This window comes from Bactrocera tryoni, chromosome 2, assembly GCF_016617805.1.
Source record: "Bactrocera tryoni isolate S06 chromosome 2, CSIRO_BtryS06_freeze2, whole genome shotgun sequence".
Lineage (NCBI taxonomy): Eukaryota > Metazoa > Arthropoda > Insecta > Diptera > Tephritidae > Bactrocera > Bactrocera tryoni.
The window spans coordinates 67450442-67470939 of NC_052500.1; the positions used below are offsets into that span (position 1 = coordinate 67450442).

General features: G+C 29.3%; 1 protein-coding gene across 3 annotated transcripts in view; it reads left to right on the forward strand.

Annotated features, from left to right (window-relative positions):
• The window catches only part of LOC120769706 (tyrosine-protein phosphatase Lar), a 940463-nt gene that overhangs the window by 891360 nt on the left and 28605 nt on the right, over positions 1-20498 (forward strand). For 2 of the 3 annotated variants that reach the window (XM_040096840.1, XM_040096842.1), the window contains 3 exons: positions 256-406; positions 3368-3504; positions 15061-15357. In XM_040096840.1, coding sequence (XP_039952774.1) covers positions 256-406; positions 3368-3504; positions 15061-15357 — 585 coding nt within the window. The remainder of the gene's footprint in view (positions 1-255; positions 407-3367; positions 3505-15060; positions 15358-20498) is intronic. The other variant, XM_040096841.1, reaches the window with a different exon arrangement.

Sequence of the window (20498 nt, forward strand, 5' to 3'; positions counted from 1 at the left end):
GTGCAATTTCCGTTTGACTGGCGTAAATATGGACAACACGCACCATTCTGATATCCAATCCAACAACCAACGAACCGGCAATGATGACGCTGCCAATGTTGATAATCTTGATAACGCTGATGATGGCATTGATGGTGATACCACAAACAAACTTATAATCATAACCAACACTAACAACAATGCAACAACAACAACGACGACGACGCCGGCGACAAAAAACAACGCCAATACGTATGCATGAATTTGTTGCGACAGGTGTCCCTTCACAGCCTAGTAATTTCCGGGCCACCGATATCGGCGAGACCGCAGTCACATTGCAATGGTCGAAACCGACACATTCCAGTGAGAATATCGTACACTACGAATTATACTGGAATGACACATATGCAAATCAGGATCATCACAAGTGAGTATAACACACACATATACATCTAAACATACACACATATAGACATACAAATGTATGCAGACAGGATATTGGCACTAATATTTCGCCCATTCGATTACAACCCGCACACTATCTAACAAAATACTTACTGATATCGACAATTGACACGTACATATTGAATTCCACTTGCCAATGTTCGCCATGTTTTGTACGTGCATATGTATGTTTATTTGCGCAATGTAATAGTTGATTGAAATCTTGGCAATAAATTGAAATGTGTACGCATTATTGATAAAATCGGGCGGCATTAGCAACTAAGGTAGCAGGAAGCGTTACTGATGTAATTCAATTACCTGGGTTGGATGTAATTGAAAATATCCCGCAGCTACAAATAAGTTACGAAAATATCCTAAAAACAAAACTATACAAAACTACGGCAAAACTCAGAAAATTAGAAAAATTGTTTGTTATGTTAAGGGACATTCTAAAAATAACAAAATACTTCAAACTTCCTTGAGCTCGAAAAAACCTCCCCGCATATCAGGATATTAAAAATTGAGAAATTACAGGAATATTTTTATTTATAACAATCTATCAAAATGTTTCAAAATTATTCTACAATAACAGAAAAATTCTGTTTTGAAAATATCCCCCTTTTTCAGGATATTAACAGTGAGTTAAAACTAACTTCAAACTAACTCAACTTGATGGAATTTGAAAACTTTTTCAAGTTAAAAAAATTCAAATTTTCCGGTCATTTTTAATACTGAACGAAAACTAAGACATTCAGAATAATTTATTGTTTCCAAAAATATTACAAAATGTCTTAAAAAGTATTCTACAATTCAGAAAGTTTTCATAAAGTTTGAAAATATCCCCGTATTTAAGGATATTAGCAGTGAGCTAAAATTAACTTCAAACTATCTCAACGTAATTCAATTTAATAACTTTTTAAGTTGAAAAAATATTCAAAAATTTCCTCAGTGTTTTCAAATATTGAATGAAAACTAGGACATTTCCAATTAAATTATTGTTTCCAAAAATATTACAAAATATCTTAAAAAGCATTTTATAATTCAAAAAGTTTTTTTGATAAACTTTTTAAAATATCCCCGTATTTCGAGATGTTAACATTGGGTTACAATCAACTTCAAACTGACTAAACTCAATTCAATTTGAAGATTTCTTGAAATAGCAAAAAACCTACAATTGAGAAAAAATGTCCGATACAGTGCGATTGGAGTCTAAAACTTGTTGCAAAAAAATATAAATTTCTCAAAATTTCAACTTTTTATTATTCAACAAAAATTAGGATCTTAAAAAATTTCTTAAAAAGTGTAGCCATAAAGAAAAAGTTTCTCACAACATTTGTAACTTTATAACCTTAATTTAATATTTACATTTGTATGTATATCCTACAATTTAGAAAAAAATTGCATGCAATTTTGAAAATATCCCCGTACCTCAGAATATAAAAAGTGTAATAAACTAATTTCCAAATCAATACTGCGTAATTCGAGAAAGAATTTTTTTAAAAAGAAAATTTTTAAATTTCTCTAAATTTCAACTTTTTATTATTCAAAGAAAGTAAAAAAAATCCTTTGAGAAAGTCAAATTTTATTCTTCGTGGCCTAAAAAGATAAAATAAAAATAAAATAAAGTAGTTAAAAAGTGTATTCAAAAATATCCCTAAATTTTTCATCTAAAATATTTTTTAGGTGAAATCTATTTTTAATTTCTCTATACTTAGACCTTTTTAAAAAGAAATTTAGATATCCCAAAAAATTATTATTCTACGAAAAACTTAAGGTCATGTTAAAGATGGTTCCAAAAGCTTTCTTGAGAATGTAACAAATTTCGAAAATATGCTTATATTTCAACATATACATAGTTATTAGGCGAATGTGCAGACATTTCAAACAAAGATTTATATTTTTAAACAAAATAAAAAATTAGCAAAAAATAACCCAATTATAAAAAATATATTTAAAAATTTTCCTAAATATTAAAAAAAATTCATAAATTTCCCTTATTACATATTTTTTGCGTTTTGTTAAAATTAAAAAATCTGTAGCTGTAGGATATGAGAAAACAAAAATTTAACAAAAAAAATCTGTCAAAAAGTCAAATTTGTGTTTCCTGACAACGTAAAAAATTTCGAAAATATCCTTATATTTCATCATTTAAGTATTTATTTCAAACAAAGATTTTTATTTTTAGATATAATGAAAATAATAAAAAAAAAGATTTCAAAATTTCCCTAAATTAAAAAAATCATAAATTTCCCTTTTTACATATTTTTTGTGTTTTGTAAAAATAAAGAAGAGAGCTGTAGGGTATGAGAAATATTCAATAACAAAATTTCCTACAGAAAAATCCGAGAAAGTCGAATTTGATTCATCGTAGCCTAAAAAAAAATTCCCCTAAATAATGCAATATATTTCGAAAAGAAATTTATGGATATTTTTTATGGTGTTTACTAAAATAACTCATACTAGAAGATAGCCTCTTTAGAAATTTTTATATTTTTCGAAGCGATAAAAAATTACCTTAAAATATTTTATATTCTTAAAGTGAAGTCTTTGAATTTTACTAAACTCTAAATGTCTTTAACAAAAGTGCGGTTAGAGCCATTTACAAATTACGGAATTTTTCAAAATTGCAAAATTTAGTAAATGTCTCAAATTTGAGGAGGACAAATAAAAACATTTGAGAAAATAGGTGTTAAAAAGGAAAAATAAAAATTTGAGTTTTTTTTTACTTAAAATATATTAGTCTGAAAATTTAATAATTGAATTCACTATAGGATTTTAAATTACCGTCTAAAACAGGTAGTGTAAGAACCATATTTTCTCTTTATTTTAATTTTTTACTTTTCAACTTTTATTTAATTTGCTTATTTTACAACTTCAACTGCAAATATGCACTTTTATGAAATTCCACAAAATAAACTCAACTTTTCCACATTTTCTACTTAAGGCGCATTTCGAACACTGAATCCTACACGCTTGATGGTCTCTATCCTGATACCCTGTATTATATATGGTTGGCGGCACGTTCGCAGCGCGGCGAAGGTGCAACAACACCCCCCATACCCGTCCGTACGAAACAATATGGTAAGTAGATTTTTCACATTTTTCAACCAGCAACTACCATATGGCAACGCAAAAACGAAAGTAAACTAATAACCGAAATAGTAGAAAACATATACGCCTTATATATCAGTATGCAATAAATTACGCAAACTAATAATATTTAAGAACAAAATACTAATATGTATATAAATATGCATAAAATGTGTGTGTTTTTATACAAGAAAAAAACGAAATATCGCGCTGGAGTAGCCATATTTTTGTGATTATTGAAAAATATGTGCTGCTCCACGTGTATTTAGTTACCAAAAATATATACACACATTTTAGAAAATACTAGCTTAAGTAAATCCGAGGAACCCTAAAAGTATGCAAAGTTGCTCCCGTAGTGTTAACAAACTGTTTGAATACCCAAACCTATCCCTAGTATGTCCTTCCTTATTAAAAAAAAAATTATAAATATCTATTAAAAACCAACAACAACAAATACTTGAGTTGCGTACTAAAGCCTGCGTGGAAAAGAAGGTAATATAAAGCAAATAATTGGTGGCAAAGCGTGTGTTGGTGAAATTTATGAGTGTGTGTGTGTGTGTGTAAATATGAAAATATTTATTTAAATACAGGTGTGTATTTGAATACTATTTTTTTTTTGTTAAAAATAATATTAATAATATATATATTAATAAATAATAATTTTTAAAAAAAATTTATTGTAAAAAATAATTTCTTCTAGAACAGGAATATTATAATTTTTTCGACTGAAAAAATGTTTAAGTTTTTTTTAATCCTATATTATTTTATATATAAAAAAACTTATTTTAGACGAAAGAAATTTATTTTTAGAAAATATTTATGTTTCTAGGTTTTATATTTTAATTTAAGTTATTGTCTACCATAATTTTAAATATCACTTATATATAAAATAGCAATAATATTTTTATTTTATATACTCTCATATATTTCATTAATTATTTAGAAATATTTATATACATACATACATACATAAAAACCTATATACATAACTCTACTCTATACATACAAATATACTTATTTATTAAACATATGTAAATACATACATATATACATACATACATGCATACATAAATATATGATATTATACATAGTCTAACAACATTTTGCTTCTAACATATATACATATGTACATACATACGCAAACATACGTACATAAACGGCATTAATTTCTTACACTGAGATATTTAACTTGCAAGCTCCGAAATTTATCTTACTTCACCTAAAATGCAGAACAACGTATCATCGAAAAAAACGAAAATGAGTTTTTTATTGCTTACGATTTACTACATCATGTTACATGTTGTGGCATATAATTACAGCTGCCGTTGTCAAATATAACCAATATATAACGATTTAATAACCAAAACTAAATTTTTTGTTTTCAATATGAGTGGTTTCTATTCTATCGTTTTTCCTTCGCCTGTAAACTGAAAAAAATTGATGTTACGTTATTTTCCATTTTAGGTGACGATATACATAATAAACTACTGAAATATTATTATAATGAAACCTGGTAGGGGCTGCCAATTACATATATTATTATACGAAAAAAAGTAGAAACGCCTTAAAATCTTCACAGAAATATTCATAGCACTTTCACTCAAAATACTATACAACTAAAATGAAAATGGCTTATGTATTAAGATAGAGTTTCGATCACAAGATCACGCACTGACGTCTGATTACGATATCATTTAGAACCGACTCGACCCCATCATTAAGCTACTCGGCTGATTGATTTCGTGTTCAGCTAGTTTACCTGCATGGTAGTTCAGCTACTTTACCAGCATGGTACAAAGTTGAAGAGACAAGATATCATAATGAGACAGTAAAAAAGTGAATGACGTGTTCATACAAATCCTATCGCATAATGACGACTCAGAACCAATACAAGTTAGGAGAGCTGAGCTCTGCTTCTGAACGACCCCGCAAATACTGCCAGTTGAACAGCATGCGCCGCGCTCTCATGGGACCCATACACTCTGTACTAAACCAGAAGAGAATTCTCTAACTTTCATTTTAAAGATTTTATCTTTTATGCAAAAAATAACTGCAAGTGTAATATAATAGATTTTAAATTTTTTTTTTTATAATTCAGTCAACTTGATTAACCAACTCGTCAAATGGAGCTCCTAATACCTTAAATAATTAAAAAAAATGCCATTTATAACAATAAAGTACATTTTTTGCGTGTCTATTGAATAATATATATTCAGCGACGTCTAGTCAGTGATCTTTTTACAAAAAATATGCCCATGACGTCACGAACCAAATACTTGAAATCAAAATGTGTTGAGGCTACCTAAAAAGGATTATTTCCTAAATAAATAATAAAAAAAATAATCTTTAGTATGACTAAATACCGAAAACATCATCGAAAAATTGTTCAGTTGATCGACGAAAGAGGTGCTGAGAACTTCTCCCATAACACTATTGCTAAGAAGCTATATTTGAAACAATATCTTGATTGAAGTTTTTGTCGTTAACAATGGTAGATGGACTAATCTTATGGGAACAGTTTCGTACAAACTCTAGATATGCTAAAATAGTATGATTCATTAAGTCGACTAAGGAATATATCTAAAAAAATGTAAGGCATTCCTTCACATTAAACACTAACCAATTAAATCCAGGTGGAACTCGATCACCATAGTTATTGGCTCGTAAATCATTTTAAATATAACTGATCTTATATTTAAAATCAGAATCAAAATCAGGGTAAATGAAACAATTAAATCGTTGAATACGGCTCAGCCAAAAATATAGACCGATGATTCAACCGACCCACAAACCACGCCAAACTGTTACTTTTTTGGATGAAATAACAGCTCTTGAATATCTTCAGGTTGCTCTTTGTCCCAAATGCGCCAATTTTGCTTGTTTTCGTACCCATTGAACCATAAATGGGCCTCATCGCTGAACAAAATGTCGCTCGAAAACGTCGGATCTTCTGGGAATTTTTCAGGAGCCCATAGAGCGAAGCGATTTCGCTTGGGTCGAGCGGCTTCAGTTGTTGCAGAAGCTGTATGGGTGTTGGTGTTGCGAATTGTACGCTCAGTAGGCCGATTATGTTGACAATAAGTTGGGCGCGTGAAACACATTCTTTAGAGAACGTGAATTTTCGTAATAAAAATGAACGATTTGTAGACGTGGTTCAAGCGAAAGTCTTTCCATGATGAAATGTGAAACAACACAATACAAAAATAACAAGGCAGTTTAACACAACTCGCGCGCGATCTGTCAAAACAAGGCTGTTGAAAAAAGGACTACTTGGATCACCCGTTATATACACTTTGCATGTTCTCCTACGTTTCCTGCAGGGTGCTACAAACTACGAGGCAACTCTGTTCAGGGTATAAAAGAATAATTTCTATATTCTGTACCCTTATGCATGAAATATTTACATCTGCTTCAAACAATTTCAAATCTCTAGTGATGCCAAACTTAGTTGCACACTCGAACATGCCAATTCACAGCAATTTTTTAACTTTATTTTTCCAACTTCACTCATAATCAAATTCAAATACACTGAATAAGAGTATGAACACACACTCACAACTGCGCACGTTCAACCGAAATACGTACATATATGAGAAATTACATGAAAACAATTCAAACAGAAGTTTTTAAACAAAATAACAAATAATTTTTGCTTTTATTTTAGCACAAATTTTAGGTTTATTTTGAATTCCTTTTCATAATACTTTTGTAATTCATTTAACTTTCAATTTCTCCAGTTTTCAGTGAGCAAATTGTTTATGTGTGTGAGTGAATTTGTGTGAAAATAAAGTGAATTATTTCAGCACCAACACCTTAGCTAAGCAAAAAGCAATTGTAGTAAGTCTCCAAAATATTTACGTGAAATGAAAATGCATGCATGTATATAAATGGTGCACAAAGCAAGGCACCGCACAATGACAACAAGCAAAAATGCAAGAATGTTGCACAAAATAAAGCGTAATATACAATACCCGCATAAATAGAATTAATTTTCACTGAACAATTGCAACAAATTTTGTATGTACTATATTATGCAAAAAAAAAACAAAAAAAAAAATAAATATTTATATATTCCACAAATTTATATGCAAAATATTTTAAATGAAAATTTTGAAAACACCAGCACTTGCACCAGCACAAAAAGCAGCACCCACTCGCACCCACTTATGCTATATATATATTTTTTTTAATTCAATGTGTCCTTTTTTTCTTACCTTTTTTGATATTTCTATTTGCAAATGTATTTTATGAGTATTATGCTCACTTGTATGCTTATAAATATGTTGCATGCGATATTTAGCAACCCACAAAGTAAATCAAATATGCTAGTGAATTCTAATGCTTCATAATCAGCCTAGATGTATGCTTATGTTTTAGTTTATTTTTTAAATATTTTATTTAAAGCTTGTTATTTTGGAGAAAATTTTTTACTCTTTTGCTTAGCGCTTGATTTTAGGAGTATAAATATTTTTTTTTTATTTTCCTCAAATTTTCTTCAACTATTGTTGCATATACTTTTAGGCGTAGAAGCAAAATCAATAAAAATAATGTGCATACAACAAAAGTACTAGATTTTCAGTATGTCTATATAGTAACCCATAAGTTACCCATTATTTACGACTCTTAAAAGTATGCAGCAATTATATCAATATCAGTTATAAATAAATATGATTTTTTTTTTGCGTTTATAAGCTCCACAACTTGCATCAACATGAACTATAAAATCAGTCAACTCCTGAAAGTATACGGTATTAATATCAACATCGGATATAAATAAATTTTGACTTTGTTCATGTATTTCCATATTTATGAATCATACCTTTAAGCGCAAAAGAAATATTTCCATACTAATAAAGCAAGCATACCTTTAGGTGCAATAGTAAATTTCATTAGTATATCTTTCCATACTTATAAAGCAAGCATATTTTTAGGCACTATAGGAAAATATCATTTAATAATGAGTTTTCAGCGGATTATTTCTCACAAAAGTTTAAATTTGATACATTGCTACTCATTTACCTAACTTTAGAGTACCAACAGTCTCTCTACCTCTAAGCCAATATGAATATTAGTTGCCTTATTTATAACTAAACTACAGCTCTCTTCAGACACTTAGCAACTCATTTACCAAAGCTAGGTAAAGCACTTTTTAGAGCAACTCATTTACTAAAGTTTAGTTTACTTTAAGACATCCTACCACAAGGGAACGCAAAGCCAATATGAAGGCGCTTCTTTTAGAACTTGTAAATCACTTCATTTTAATAGTTGGCGCATATTGTGAAGTCTCCCTGTTTATGTGTTGGGCAGAGCACACTTAAATTCCAATCATCGGGCATGCTTTCGTCCGACCCTACTCTACAAAGAAGCTAACGAATGCTCCTTATCAGTTCTTCACAGCCGCATTTGAATAGCTTGGCCGGCAATCCATCGGCCTGCACCGCTTTGTTGTACTTCAGAGGGGTAATCGTTGTTCGAACTTCTTCATGGTCGGGCAATGGAACGTCTGCTCGATTGGGGAATAGGATTCACCTTGTCATGGTGTTAGCTTTGACTGCCATTTACCAGGCTGTAGAAGTGTTCACTCCATAATTTCAGTATGCTATGGTCATCAGTAACTAGGTCACCTCTGGCGCTTCTACAAGAGTATGCTCCTGGCTTGAAACCTTATGTTAGTCGCCACATCTTTTCGTTGAATTTTCGAGCACTACCCGTACTCTAGCATTTCGGCCTCTCTTTTTTGTTTTGTGTGCAAATGCGTCTCGCTTTCCAACTCTTTTAGCAAATCATCAGCTACAATTTTAGACAAATATTATGAGCACGAAAATGCTTCATAATTCACATAAAAAGATTGTACAATTATATTCCTGAAATTGACAGTAAAATAATTAAAGTATGCTTTTCAGCGCATAAAAGTAATATTACTTAGTATACTGTGAGGCGCTTTGTTCTATCTGGACACTTTGAGAAAAAATACATACTGTTTACTCACAGAAAACTCATGGTTTCTAAATTTAGGTCCATTTTCTCTGACACAGAAGCTCAATTTCTAAGATCCCTGAAAAGCAATTTTTTAAATAGAAGCGAGTAGTATAATTTTAGGCGCTTTGGCTCGTTTTCTCATATAACAATTACATATATGCTAGTACAAAAAACTATTCATAATTGCCTTGGAAAAATAAGAAAAAAATTTAATTTTTAATTAAGAACAAAATTTCACGCTAACAACAATATGCTGACTTTTAATCCTGTGGAAATATCTTTAATGGCAACAATAAAACCCAAAAAGTCGCGTTAACACATTTCATAATTAAGCAATTTATTTTTACATCGGCTCTATTAATGAAAATTGTTTCTTTAATAAATTATAATTTTTTGTAACACTGTTATTTTATTGTAAATGCTATTACTTTTTATTTTCGTTTTTAAAAGCTTCCTTGTACAAGTTGCTTTCAATTCGCTGAGTTCATCAACATGTGTTAAGCATTATTGTTGCTTTTTTTTTTAATTTACCCTTTTGCTTCATTTGTACAATTGTTTTTCCATTAATTCATAGGTCGCATAGTTATGGATTAATTAATTTAATTGGTATTTTTTCATAAATTGAGGAAATTATATTTATATGTTGCCTTTTTATTGCTTTTGTAGCATATGCAGATAAAAATTTTGTAAGGGTCAAAGTTCAACGCTCATTTTATTGGAAAATTCCATTCATTTACAGCTTGCTGTTTTTTTATTTTTTTAATATTTCATTTGCATTTGCTGAGTTAATTAGCTGTACACAAAGTGTTAAAGCTTTTTTTCATACTTTAAAAATTAATTTGCTAAAAATTACAATTTGCTGTTTTTGCCTTTGTAGCTGCTTGTTCAATTATTTTCATAAATTTTTTGCAACTTTTATATTTTTTCAATGTTACACGGCTTGTTGAAATTGTTGTGATAATGATGACGCTGCAAGTTTACAGTTTGTTTAACAAATTAGTAAGTCATTTACTGTATATATTTTAAGCCTACGGATATTTTATGTAATTTTTATTTGTTTATAGTAGTACTTATGTAGTGCAAATTAGCGGAATTGAGGAAAAAACTTAAAGTTATCTTTAAATCGACGTGAAAAACATCGAAACCTTTTAGCTTATAGAAATGCAATATGTGGTTCAATGCGATAATCGTATTAGCCCGAAATCATATAATCCAATTCAGGTGCATAAAAAACGTTAATTTCTTTATGGTTTTTCTATAATTATCACAACTCGCATAAAAATTTTAGTAACATTGTCTGATCTTCATCTTAACTGTGGTCCAATTTGTGTGCTTTTATGAAAATGTAGACTTTCTACCTTTATTCTACTAGTTTGATATTTCGACCCTTTTGTGCAACAATGAATCTTAAAGAGTGTTATCAAAAATAAAGCTCGAAAAGCTTCAGTGCAACAGTGAGCTTTGTGAACATGTACTACATATATAATTAAGTTTTAAAATCTTCCAAACGATGAGTACATAACGAAAGCTCTTTGGTTGCAGCTCATTTGGAAAAGCTTGGAAGAGCTTTAAACTTTCGCAGCGAAAGTAATGCAAAAAGTTTTTTTTAAGCTTCCAGAGTGAAAGCTCATATAAATATTTCAAGTTTTTACATTTATAAGAATATGTAAGTTTGAAAATTCTCCACACGATCATTATTTAATAAAACCTTTTAGGTTGAAGTTGATTTTCAAGAGTTTTTTTAACTTTCATAGCGAAAGCTCATATAGAAACTTTTACAACTTGCTTAAAACCTCTATGGTTGGAGTCGATATGCAAAAGTTTTTTAAGCTTTCAGAGCGTAAGCTCATACAGAAATTTCAAATATTTACAATTATACGAATATGTATGTTTGAAAATTCTCCGCACGATCATTAAATAAAAAAGCTTTTAGATTGGAGTCTATTTGCAAAAGTTTTTTAAGCTTACAGAGCGCAAGCTCATATAGAGATTTCAAAGTTTTGCAGTTATAAGAATATATAGGTCTGAAAATCTTCCAAACCATGAACCAAAAGTTTCTGGTTAGAATCGAATTGAAAGAGCTTTTTAAGCTTTCCGTGCAAAAGCTCATATGGAAATTTTGCAAATCTATGAATAGATGTATATACATATATATTTTTTTAAGTTCAAATGCGATCAAACTTCGATATTTTACGCTGTTAACGAAGATTACACGGCGATAGCATTATACTTACTTCCGTGAAAAGTTCATTTAAATTTGCGTTAGTTTATGCTTACCCTCTCAAATTTTCGATTATTATAATATATTTACTTATACCATACAATACAGGTACAATATTTTTTCCCAAGCTATACACGCCGTTTGGTTTGTAACTATTTGTACCAAGAGTATCAGAAACTTTCATAGGGAAAGTCCCCATAAGAAAAAAAGTTTAACACTATGCAAAATAAATGTTTGCTTGATTTCAAATGCGATGTATTGATAAAGTATTGACTGTCTGAAATTATTTTTCTTAATATTTCCATATGTTGAAAAACAGATCAGCCATATAAAAATAATTTCAGACAGTCTATACTTTATTAATACAACTACTGTAGCATTAAGCTTTCTGAGCTTTCACAACAGGTAAGGTTTTTGAGTTAACGGTTTCGGTTCAACGTCTTTCATCAAAACTAAAAACTCTTTGCAAAAGCTTCCATAAGCTTTCGTTGCGAAAGCTCATACGGAGAATTAAAGTTTACCACTAAGCAAAATAAATATTTCATGGTTTTATAAACGCACATTTGCCATGCAATATACATAGTATAATGATATTAAGCAAAATCGTTTTCTTTGCTTCATAAAAGCAAATACCCTATCTGAACTCACTCGTTACTTCATAAACACAATTCTTGTTACTTAAAGCTTTCTGAGCTTTGAAAGAAAGCATTTAATATTTTGGGTCAGAAGCTATCTAAACTCACACGTTACTTCATAAACACAATTCTTGTTATATAAAGCTTTCTGAGCTTTCAAAACAAAACATTAAAAGTTTAGGATCATAAGCAAACACAATTCTTGTTACATTTACCTTTCTGAGCTTTCAAAGCAAACTTTGAAAGTTTTCGATCAAAAGCTACCTGATAGAATTAAGCGAAATATTTATATCAAACCTTAGCCTTATAAACAAAATTCTTGTTCAATAAAGCTTTCTGAGCTTTCAGAGAAAACCTTAAAAGTTTTGAATCAGAAGCTGGTTATTTCATAAAAACAACTCTTGTAGCATAAAGCTTTCTGAGCTTTCAAATGAAGCATTAAAAGTTTTAGGCCAAAAGCTATCGATAGCCTTAACCAAAATAGTTTTAGACACTCTTTACTTCATAAATACGATTCTTGTTACATAAAGTTTTCTGAGCTTTCAAAGAAAACAGTAAAAGTTTTGATCAAAAACTATCTGATACAATTAAGCACAATAATTTTAGAAACATTTTGCTTTCTGAGCTTTCAGAAAAACATTAATATTTCTAGGTCAAAATCTTTCTGTGAATGGAAATAAAATTTTATTATTAAAGCTTTTTGTAAGTTGATTGTTAATCTGGCAGCACTTTTTAAGAACTTTGAAAAAGAAAGATTCCGCAATTCCGTTCGCTTATATTATTATTAATAACAATGTAAAAATTATTATTATTTTTTATAAATTAAAATATTATAATTTATTAAAAATTGCAACATTATAATTTATTAATTGTTGCAACTCTGTACTATACCTAATTTACGTGTTTAATAATTTTACATTTTTTGAACATTTTTATGTGTTTAGTGTAAAATTGTATTTGTGAACAATTTTAAGTGTTTTATCTTCGTTTAAAATGTTTAAAAATATATAAATTATTTTTATCCCATATCCTAAACCATAACCTTAAAAAATTACTATTATAAGTGAACTTTAAGTTTATAACTAATTTTTCGTCCAAAATTGTATATCCCACACTCGCTCCAAAATGGTTTATGCAAAAAAAGAACAAAAATTAAAAAAAAAAAAACAAATTAATTTAAAAACTATTAAATTTGTGTTTAATAAAAAGTATCCCTTAAATCCAACTATTGTACAGTAAATTGCACAAGTCAAAAAGTCTTAATTTTAATATGTTTTGCTACATATAAAAAATTAAACGTTAAAACCAGATATTTTAATACCTTTGAGTTTTCAAATGCCTTGCTTTTTCATAATTACCGACACCCTGTTTTATTGAGTTCATTTACTTACTTAAAAAATGCACCAATTCTCTTACTCTCTCTCTTCTATTTTGCGTGCTGCATGTTTCTTTTGAAATACGAATTTATTTCTTTACTAAATCCTGAATGTTTAAGTGATGAAAAATAATATTTGAATAAAAAAAATTGTGTGTGTTTTTAGCACCCGACCATAAAAAGCACATAAGCAGAAGTGTGTGAAGAAAAAACAACTCAAGCCACTACTTATTATTTTCTAGCTTAGAAGCACCATTTTTTAGCACAATTTTAAATGTAAAAAAATATATATAAAAAAATAAATTTGCATTTATAATATAAAAGTATATTTAAATGCAATTTAATGCTTTTTAATTTATTGAGTCGAAACCCTTAAGCACATTATTTAAAATGGGCGTGTTTTAAATGAAAATGAACCAAAAAATATGCGCAAAATTTTGACGTACAGAAAATAGAGCAAGATTTCATGAAATTTGAAAAAAAAAATCAACAAAAATTGCGAAAAGTATTGAAAATGTTGATACTTGCATAAACCATTGGTGAATTACTTATGTATTATTTTTAATATATTTATTACAGTTTTTTAAGCATTTTTATTTGACTTTTATTATTTTTAAAGTGTTATGCATTAAATTTTATAACAATTACTTTTTCATTAACATATGATTTGCTAATTTGTATGTAATTTTTTTCTTTTTCATTTCATTTCATTGCTTTTGCGTTGCTTTTGCGATCCATGTTTTTGCGTTTGTGTTACTCTTATGCTGGAAAAACAACAAAAATTTACCACAAAATAATATATTAAACTTATTAAACCAAATATATTTTATAATATGAAAAACTACATGCAAAAACAACAAAAAATACAAACATATCTATACATTTTGGCTGCTATCACAACAAAAACCAACAACAACCAACCATTCAACTCACCAACCAAACCAAACGCCACGAAACCACAAACAAAAAACATATTAATCAAAAAATAATAATTTTATTGCATTGTTTCATACAAAAAATAAAAAAAAAAAATATTTAAAATATCTGCAAAAAATAATAATAAACAAAAAAAATATTTTAAAATATTTTTAGATCGGAAGAGCATTAAAAAAAATATATTTAAAAATTAAAAACAAAAATATTATGAAAAAAATTAAAAAATATTTATAAAAAATTTAAAAAAATATATATTAAAAAAATTGAAACTTAATTAAATATTAAAAAATATTTAAATCAACTCCAAACCATTGTCACCACAAAACAACTGCATTTAAAAAAAAAAACGAAAACCAAACTTGTACGTTCCATTCCATTCCGTTCCGATTTCCTTCACTTAGTACCAGGTGCACCGCCGCGCAATATCACCGCCATGGCCACCAGCCCCACTACAATATCCGTCTCATGGCTGCCACCGCCCGTAGAGCGTGCCAACGGTCGCATCATCTACTACAAGGTCTTCTTTGTCGAGGTGGGCCGTGCCGATAGCGAAGCGACCATAACCACCTTGAATAAGACACATATCGTTTTGGATGAGTTGAAGCGTTGGACCGAGTACAAGATCTGGACGCTGGCCGGCACCTCGGTGGGCGATGGGCCGCGCTCGCATCCGATCATTGTGCGCACACACGAAGATGGTATGTATAGTTAAGCGAGCGTTGCTCGTTTAAGTGTTTTTTTTTTTATTTTAAATTTAATTTTCATAAAAAAAATTATAATTTTCATGAAAAAAATTATTATTTTATGTGCAGTTTAACATATTTTATGAGTTTGCAACACCGTTTGAAGAATTTTTTAAGATAATATTTTTTTTTTAGAAACATTTTACTTTAATCATGTAGGGTATATATTATTTGTAATATCTATAACACATGCCTTATATTATTTTTTTACAAAAATTGCATTTATTTTCTTATTATGAAGAGTGAATTTTAAAGAAATATTAAATATTTTTAGTTAAAAAAATATATTTTTATATTAAATTATTAATGTTTAATGATTTTTCTGACATTTGCATAAAGGAAAAATCAATATTTCTTCATTTTATCACACAAACTTGATTCTATAAAAGATTTTAGTTTATTTTTTTCTAATAAAATAAAAAATACACACATTTTTTAAACAAAATATAATTTTTAATAGAAAATTTCAAAGAATTTTTTTATAATTTAAAAAAATGTTCGCAAAAAAAAATTGTTCAATGAGAATAAAAAAATGATGTTGATAGAATTTTTATAATTTTGAAAAAAAAACAAAAAAAAATTTCAATGCGGATAAAAATATGATATTTCATTAATATTTTTTCTTATTTGTATTACATTTCTGCATTTAAATTGATATAATTAATGAGTTTATATTTTTGGAAATTAATTATTAATTTTTTAACAACATTGTCATAGCAAACATACAAATTTCGCCACACACAATTTTTCTTTTAACTTTTCTCATTTACTGCATCATAATTTACTAATGAAATGTTGACATTTTTGAATTTTGTCTCGACGTTACCAAATGCGGCATACATTTTTGGAAAAAAATAATATTTTCGAAAAATTTTTCCTTGTTAATTATATTTTTATAGGCATTTCAGTGTTTGGATGGCGCGCTGACAACCGAATTTTTGATGTCAACGTCATAAACATGAATAATAAGCACATACATATATACATATCTATATCTATATATAACCCAATTCATATTTAATATAACCACATAATCATATAAATAATAATATTAAATATATAATTTATTTGTAGTTGTTACGCCTTTGTTTATGTGTTGGTTTGTTAAACTGTTGATTTTCTTTAACCTTTTTTTCTTTAAACTAAAATTATTAATTTTGGTTTTATCTACATATTTTTTTTTATTTAAACTTTTCCAGTTATAATTTTTATAATATTTTTTCATATATTTATATCATTCAATTTAAAAATCATTCTAGATCCAGGTATTTAAATTTGTTGGTTTTATAAAAGCGGTATCCTAAGGTTCGTTCAAATTTTGGGAACAAACGTTGAACCGAAAAATATAATTTTTTTTTTCAAAATGTTGATAATATGTCCACATCAAGGTTTTATCTTTCAATTGCAACTGAGAAATAATATATGGTTCAATAAGCCACCTATAGACCTGTTTGGTTCTTTGCGATACCAGATGAAGGTCACCTGCTAAGTCCAAGAAGAGTAGTCATCGTTTAGGATGCCTGCGCTTGATGCGAATTTTAACAGACTCTGCGGCTTCACTGTCGATACCTCCTCTAGTGTATCGTACTGTGGGGCTGATGCTTACAGCGTAGTGTTGCGAAATGCGGCACAAGGGCAAAAGAGATGCTCCATTGTTTCCTTGATGCCCGGTTCTAGGCATTTCCTGCAATCTACCCGATCTGTCAGCCCCATCTTGCGGGCGTGTGTCGCTAGCATATCGTTACCAGTTAGTATTACCATCATGCTCCTACAGTCTCTTCTCTCGAGTGCCAATATGAATTTTCTATAGTTCCGATCTACCTTTTTGCAATTTTCCCTCGAGTAGCTCGTTCCATCGAGTCAGGTTGAGATACACACCATTCTTGGTAATCTCGTCCACTATTTCAATGCCCTTGATGTCTTTGTGGCTTGGCACCCAGTAAAAGCTAAGTTACTTACCTCTGGCAGCACTTTCCACTGCTGATCTGCTTCCCAATACACTTCTGGCTGATATGCGATACGAGAATGCTGCCTTGATTGCTTCTTGGGTGTCTACAGCAAAATGCAGTTGCATTAGAGACCAGCTCCGCGACTTTCGCAATAGCAAAAACCTCAGCTTGAAATATACTGCAGTGGTCCGGCAACTTAAAAGGTTGCCTTATGCCTTAACTCTGGACAGAGTGTTGTGCAGCTAACATACCTTTACGCCAGCCATCTTTTTTGTTTTTGTTTACTTAAAACATTCTTTCTCAGTTGAAAAGTTGGATCATGTAGTCGGTGTTTGCCCAACTGCCTTTACCAACCGAGCTATGCCCGAAGGTTCTACATGTAAATTCTCTTGCAGCCAATAGTTGTCCCGTTGCGCAGTTTTCATCGAAGGGATGCGAGGTTTATTGCCAGTTTTAGAGTTGCCGTTGAAGTTGTTCTTAAACCTCCCGTTATGCATATCGCAGCCTGCCTCCGAACCCTTTCAATTGGCTTCCGGTAGGTGGATTTCCGTACGCCTGTCCACCAAAGTACTGTACGGTAGAGTAGAATTGGTCTAACTATAGATGTGTAGCACCAGTGCATGAGAGAGGGAGGTAGCCCCCAGGTTTTGCCGAGCATCTGCCTACCCACACATAAAGCATTGCTGACTTTCCTCACTTTCTTCTCTCTTTCACGTTGTGCTTTCACAAAAGTTTGCTGTCCAAGACTACCCCAAGGTACTTGGTGCGGTCCTCGAGAGAGAATTGTGTGCCATTTATAGACGGGAACCGCCATAGAAGAATTTTATTATGGACACAATTGAGAGTGGTGGCCATGATACTGCTAATGGATTGATGATTCCACCGGCCCACAAACCACACCAAACCATTTTTTTTAGATAAAAAAAAGTATATCTTTTTTTGGTTCACCCGTTATTTTCTTAGAAAAAATTGGATATTTTAGCACCCCACTCAGAATTTATGGCTTTTGTGCGACCGACCATATATTGGAAACGCAAAAGTTTACAGGCTTATGTCTGTTACTAAAAAATTAAGCCATTCATGTTTTAATAATTTACGAAATTAATTTATTTTTGTTTTTGTTTTTTAACATTTTTTACTTATAAATTAATTTAAAAAATCATTTATTTTTTATTTTTTGTTTTAATATTTTATTTGAAATATTTTTTTATATTTTTGCTTCAAGATTCATATTTAAAAATATATATATATTTAAAAAAAAATTAATTAATTAATAAAAAATTACTTTACCAAGATTTTAGTTAATTTTTATAATTAATTTAATTTGTCACAAAATGTTTTCGAAGTATTTTTTGGTTTTTAGTTAAAAAAAAATGTTATAAAAAAATGTTAAAAATGTTATTCACACAAACCTTTACTGAAGCAAAATATTTATTTTTACAGCATAGTGAATTGGAATTTGTGCAGACATTTTGATACATTTGTGTTACTTTTTTGCTTTTGCACTGTCAATGCCATGCATCGGCGCGTTGCAGCATATAAAAATGTTGTGTTTTAGCTGAAAAAATACATAACAGCATTTAACTCGCATTTTCATAATAATAAATCTGCGGCTAACTGTCTATTAACTTTAACCATTAATTGTCTATGATTTGAAAATATTATTAAGAAAAAATTTTATGTTGCAAGAACGCTCGCGTTAGATGGCGCAACGTTCGTTGCAATATTTTTAATGCAAATATGTATATTTCTGTGACTTTTAGTTTATTAAATTAACTTTTCATTATGTAATTTATTATTAATTTATTATTTCTTGCAATTTCTGTTGTTTTTATTAACTTTTTTTGTTTAATATATTCGAAAAAAAGAAAGTACTCGTTACATTGGCACAAATTGCATATTTTTTGGCGCAATCACAAAAGAATTTTTTGCATTTTACGCATTTAAACGCTACAAGGTATTGAAAAAAATAAATAATCTAATAAAAAATACAATTTAGTAAGCGTACGCATAAAATTTCCATTTGATTGGAAAAAGTTTTTGAAATGCACTTTATAACTGTATGTACCACCAACTAAATATATGTATAAATATATATATTTCACACTTTGTATTTTTGTGGTTATTGCTATAGCACTAAGTTACATATTATTGCAAAAAAACAATGCAATAATTATAAATACATATTTGTAAATTTATTATCCAATTTGACACGCAACTCAAAAAGCAACTTTTTTACTGCTTTCACTTCGACGAAAAAAAATTATGTTAACTGTACATTTTTCTATTAATTGCATACATATAGTCTCTATGTTTGTGTACATTTTGGTAAATTTTGCACATACTACCCGCTTCTTTATAATTTTTTTGTCGCTCTGTTTAATTGCAATTGCCATTTTATCTATTTGCTACATGCACTTGTCTCGCTTTTATCATTTCACAAACATATGTATATATATGTACATTTTATATTTAAAACGCTATTAATTGCAAGTCGTTAATGTTCATACACAAATACATATGCATTGCTATACATTACTGCCCTTACGTCACCCCATCATTATCATTTCATAAGAAGAGACAAAGCTCGTTGGATTTAATTACCATTTTTGTGCATGTTTTTTTTTATTTACTTTAGTTAGTTGTGTATAAATATTTGTATATAAAAATATTGTTTGATTTTTATTACTTCGGGCTTTTGAGACCCTGCCTAAAAGCTTTTTTTTAATCAAATTGCTAAATTAAAAAAAAAATAATTATTATATGTGATAACTCTACGGATAAAATTCTAGGCAGTTAATGGCGTTTGGAAAGAAATTCATAAAAAAATTACCAGCATTGTAGAATAAATAAAAATTATTTGAAAAAGAAAGCACAAAAATCCTCAAAATTTTAATATTATTACTGAAGAATAACGCACTGTATAAACATATAGAAAGTGAAAGATATTTTCCGGCATAAAATTTCCAAAAAGCTCAGAAAAGCTTGGAATAAAGCTTTCACTATAGAAACTCCTTAGCGAATAGCTAGATGGCCTTGTGCTCGAATAGTTTAATAATTTACAGTGATTTAAATTTTCGAGGTCCCCTAATTTTTTAAAGAAAAACAACAGAAACTTCAATCGAGAATATTTATTATCATTCGAAA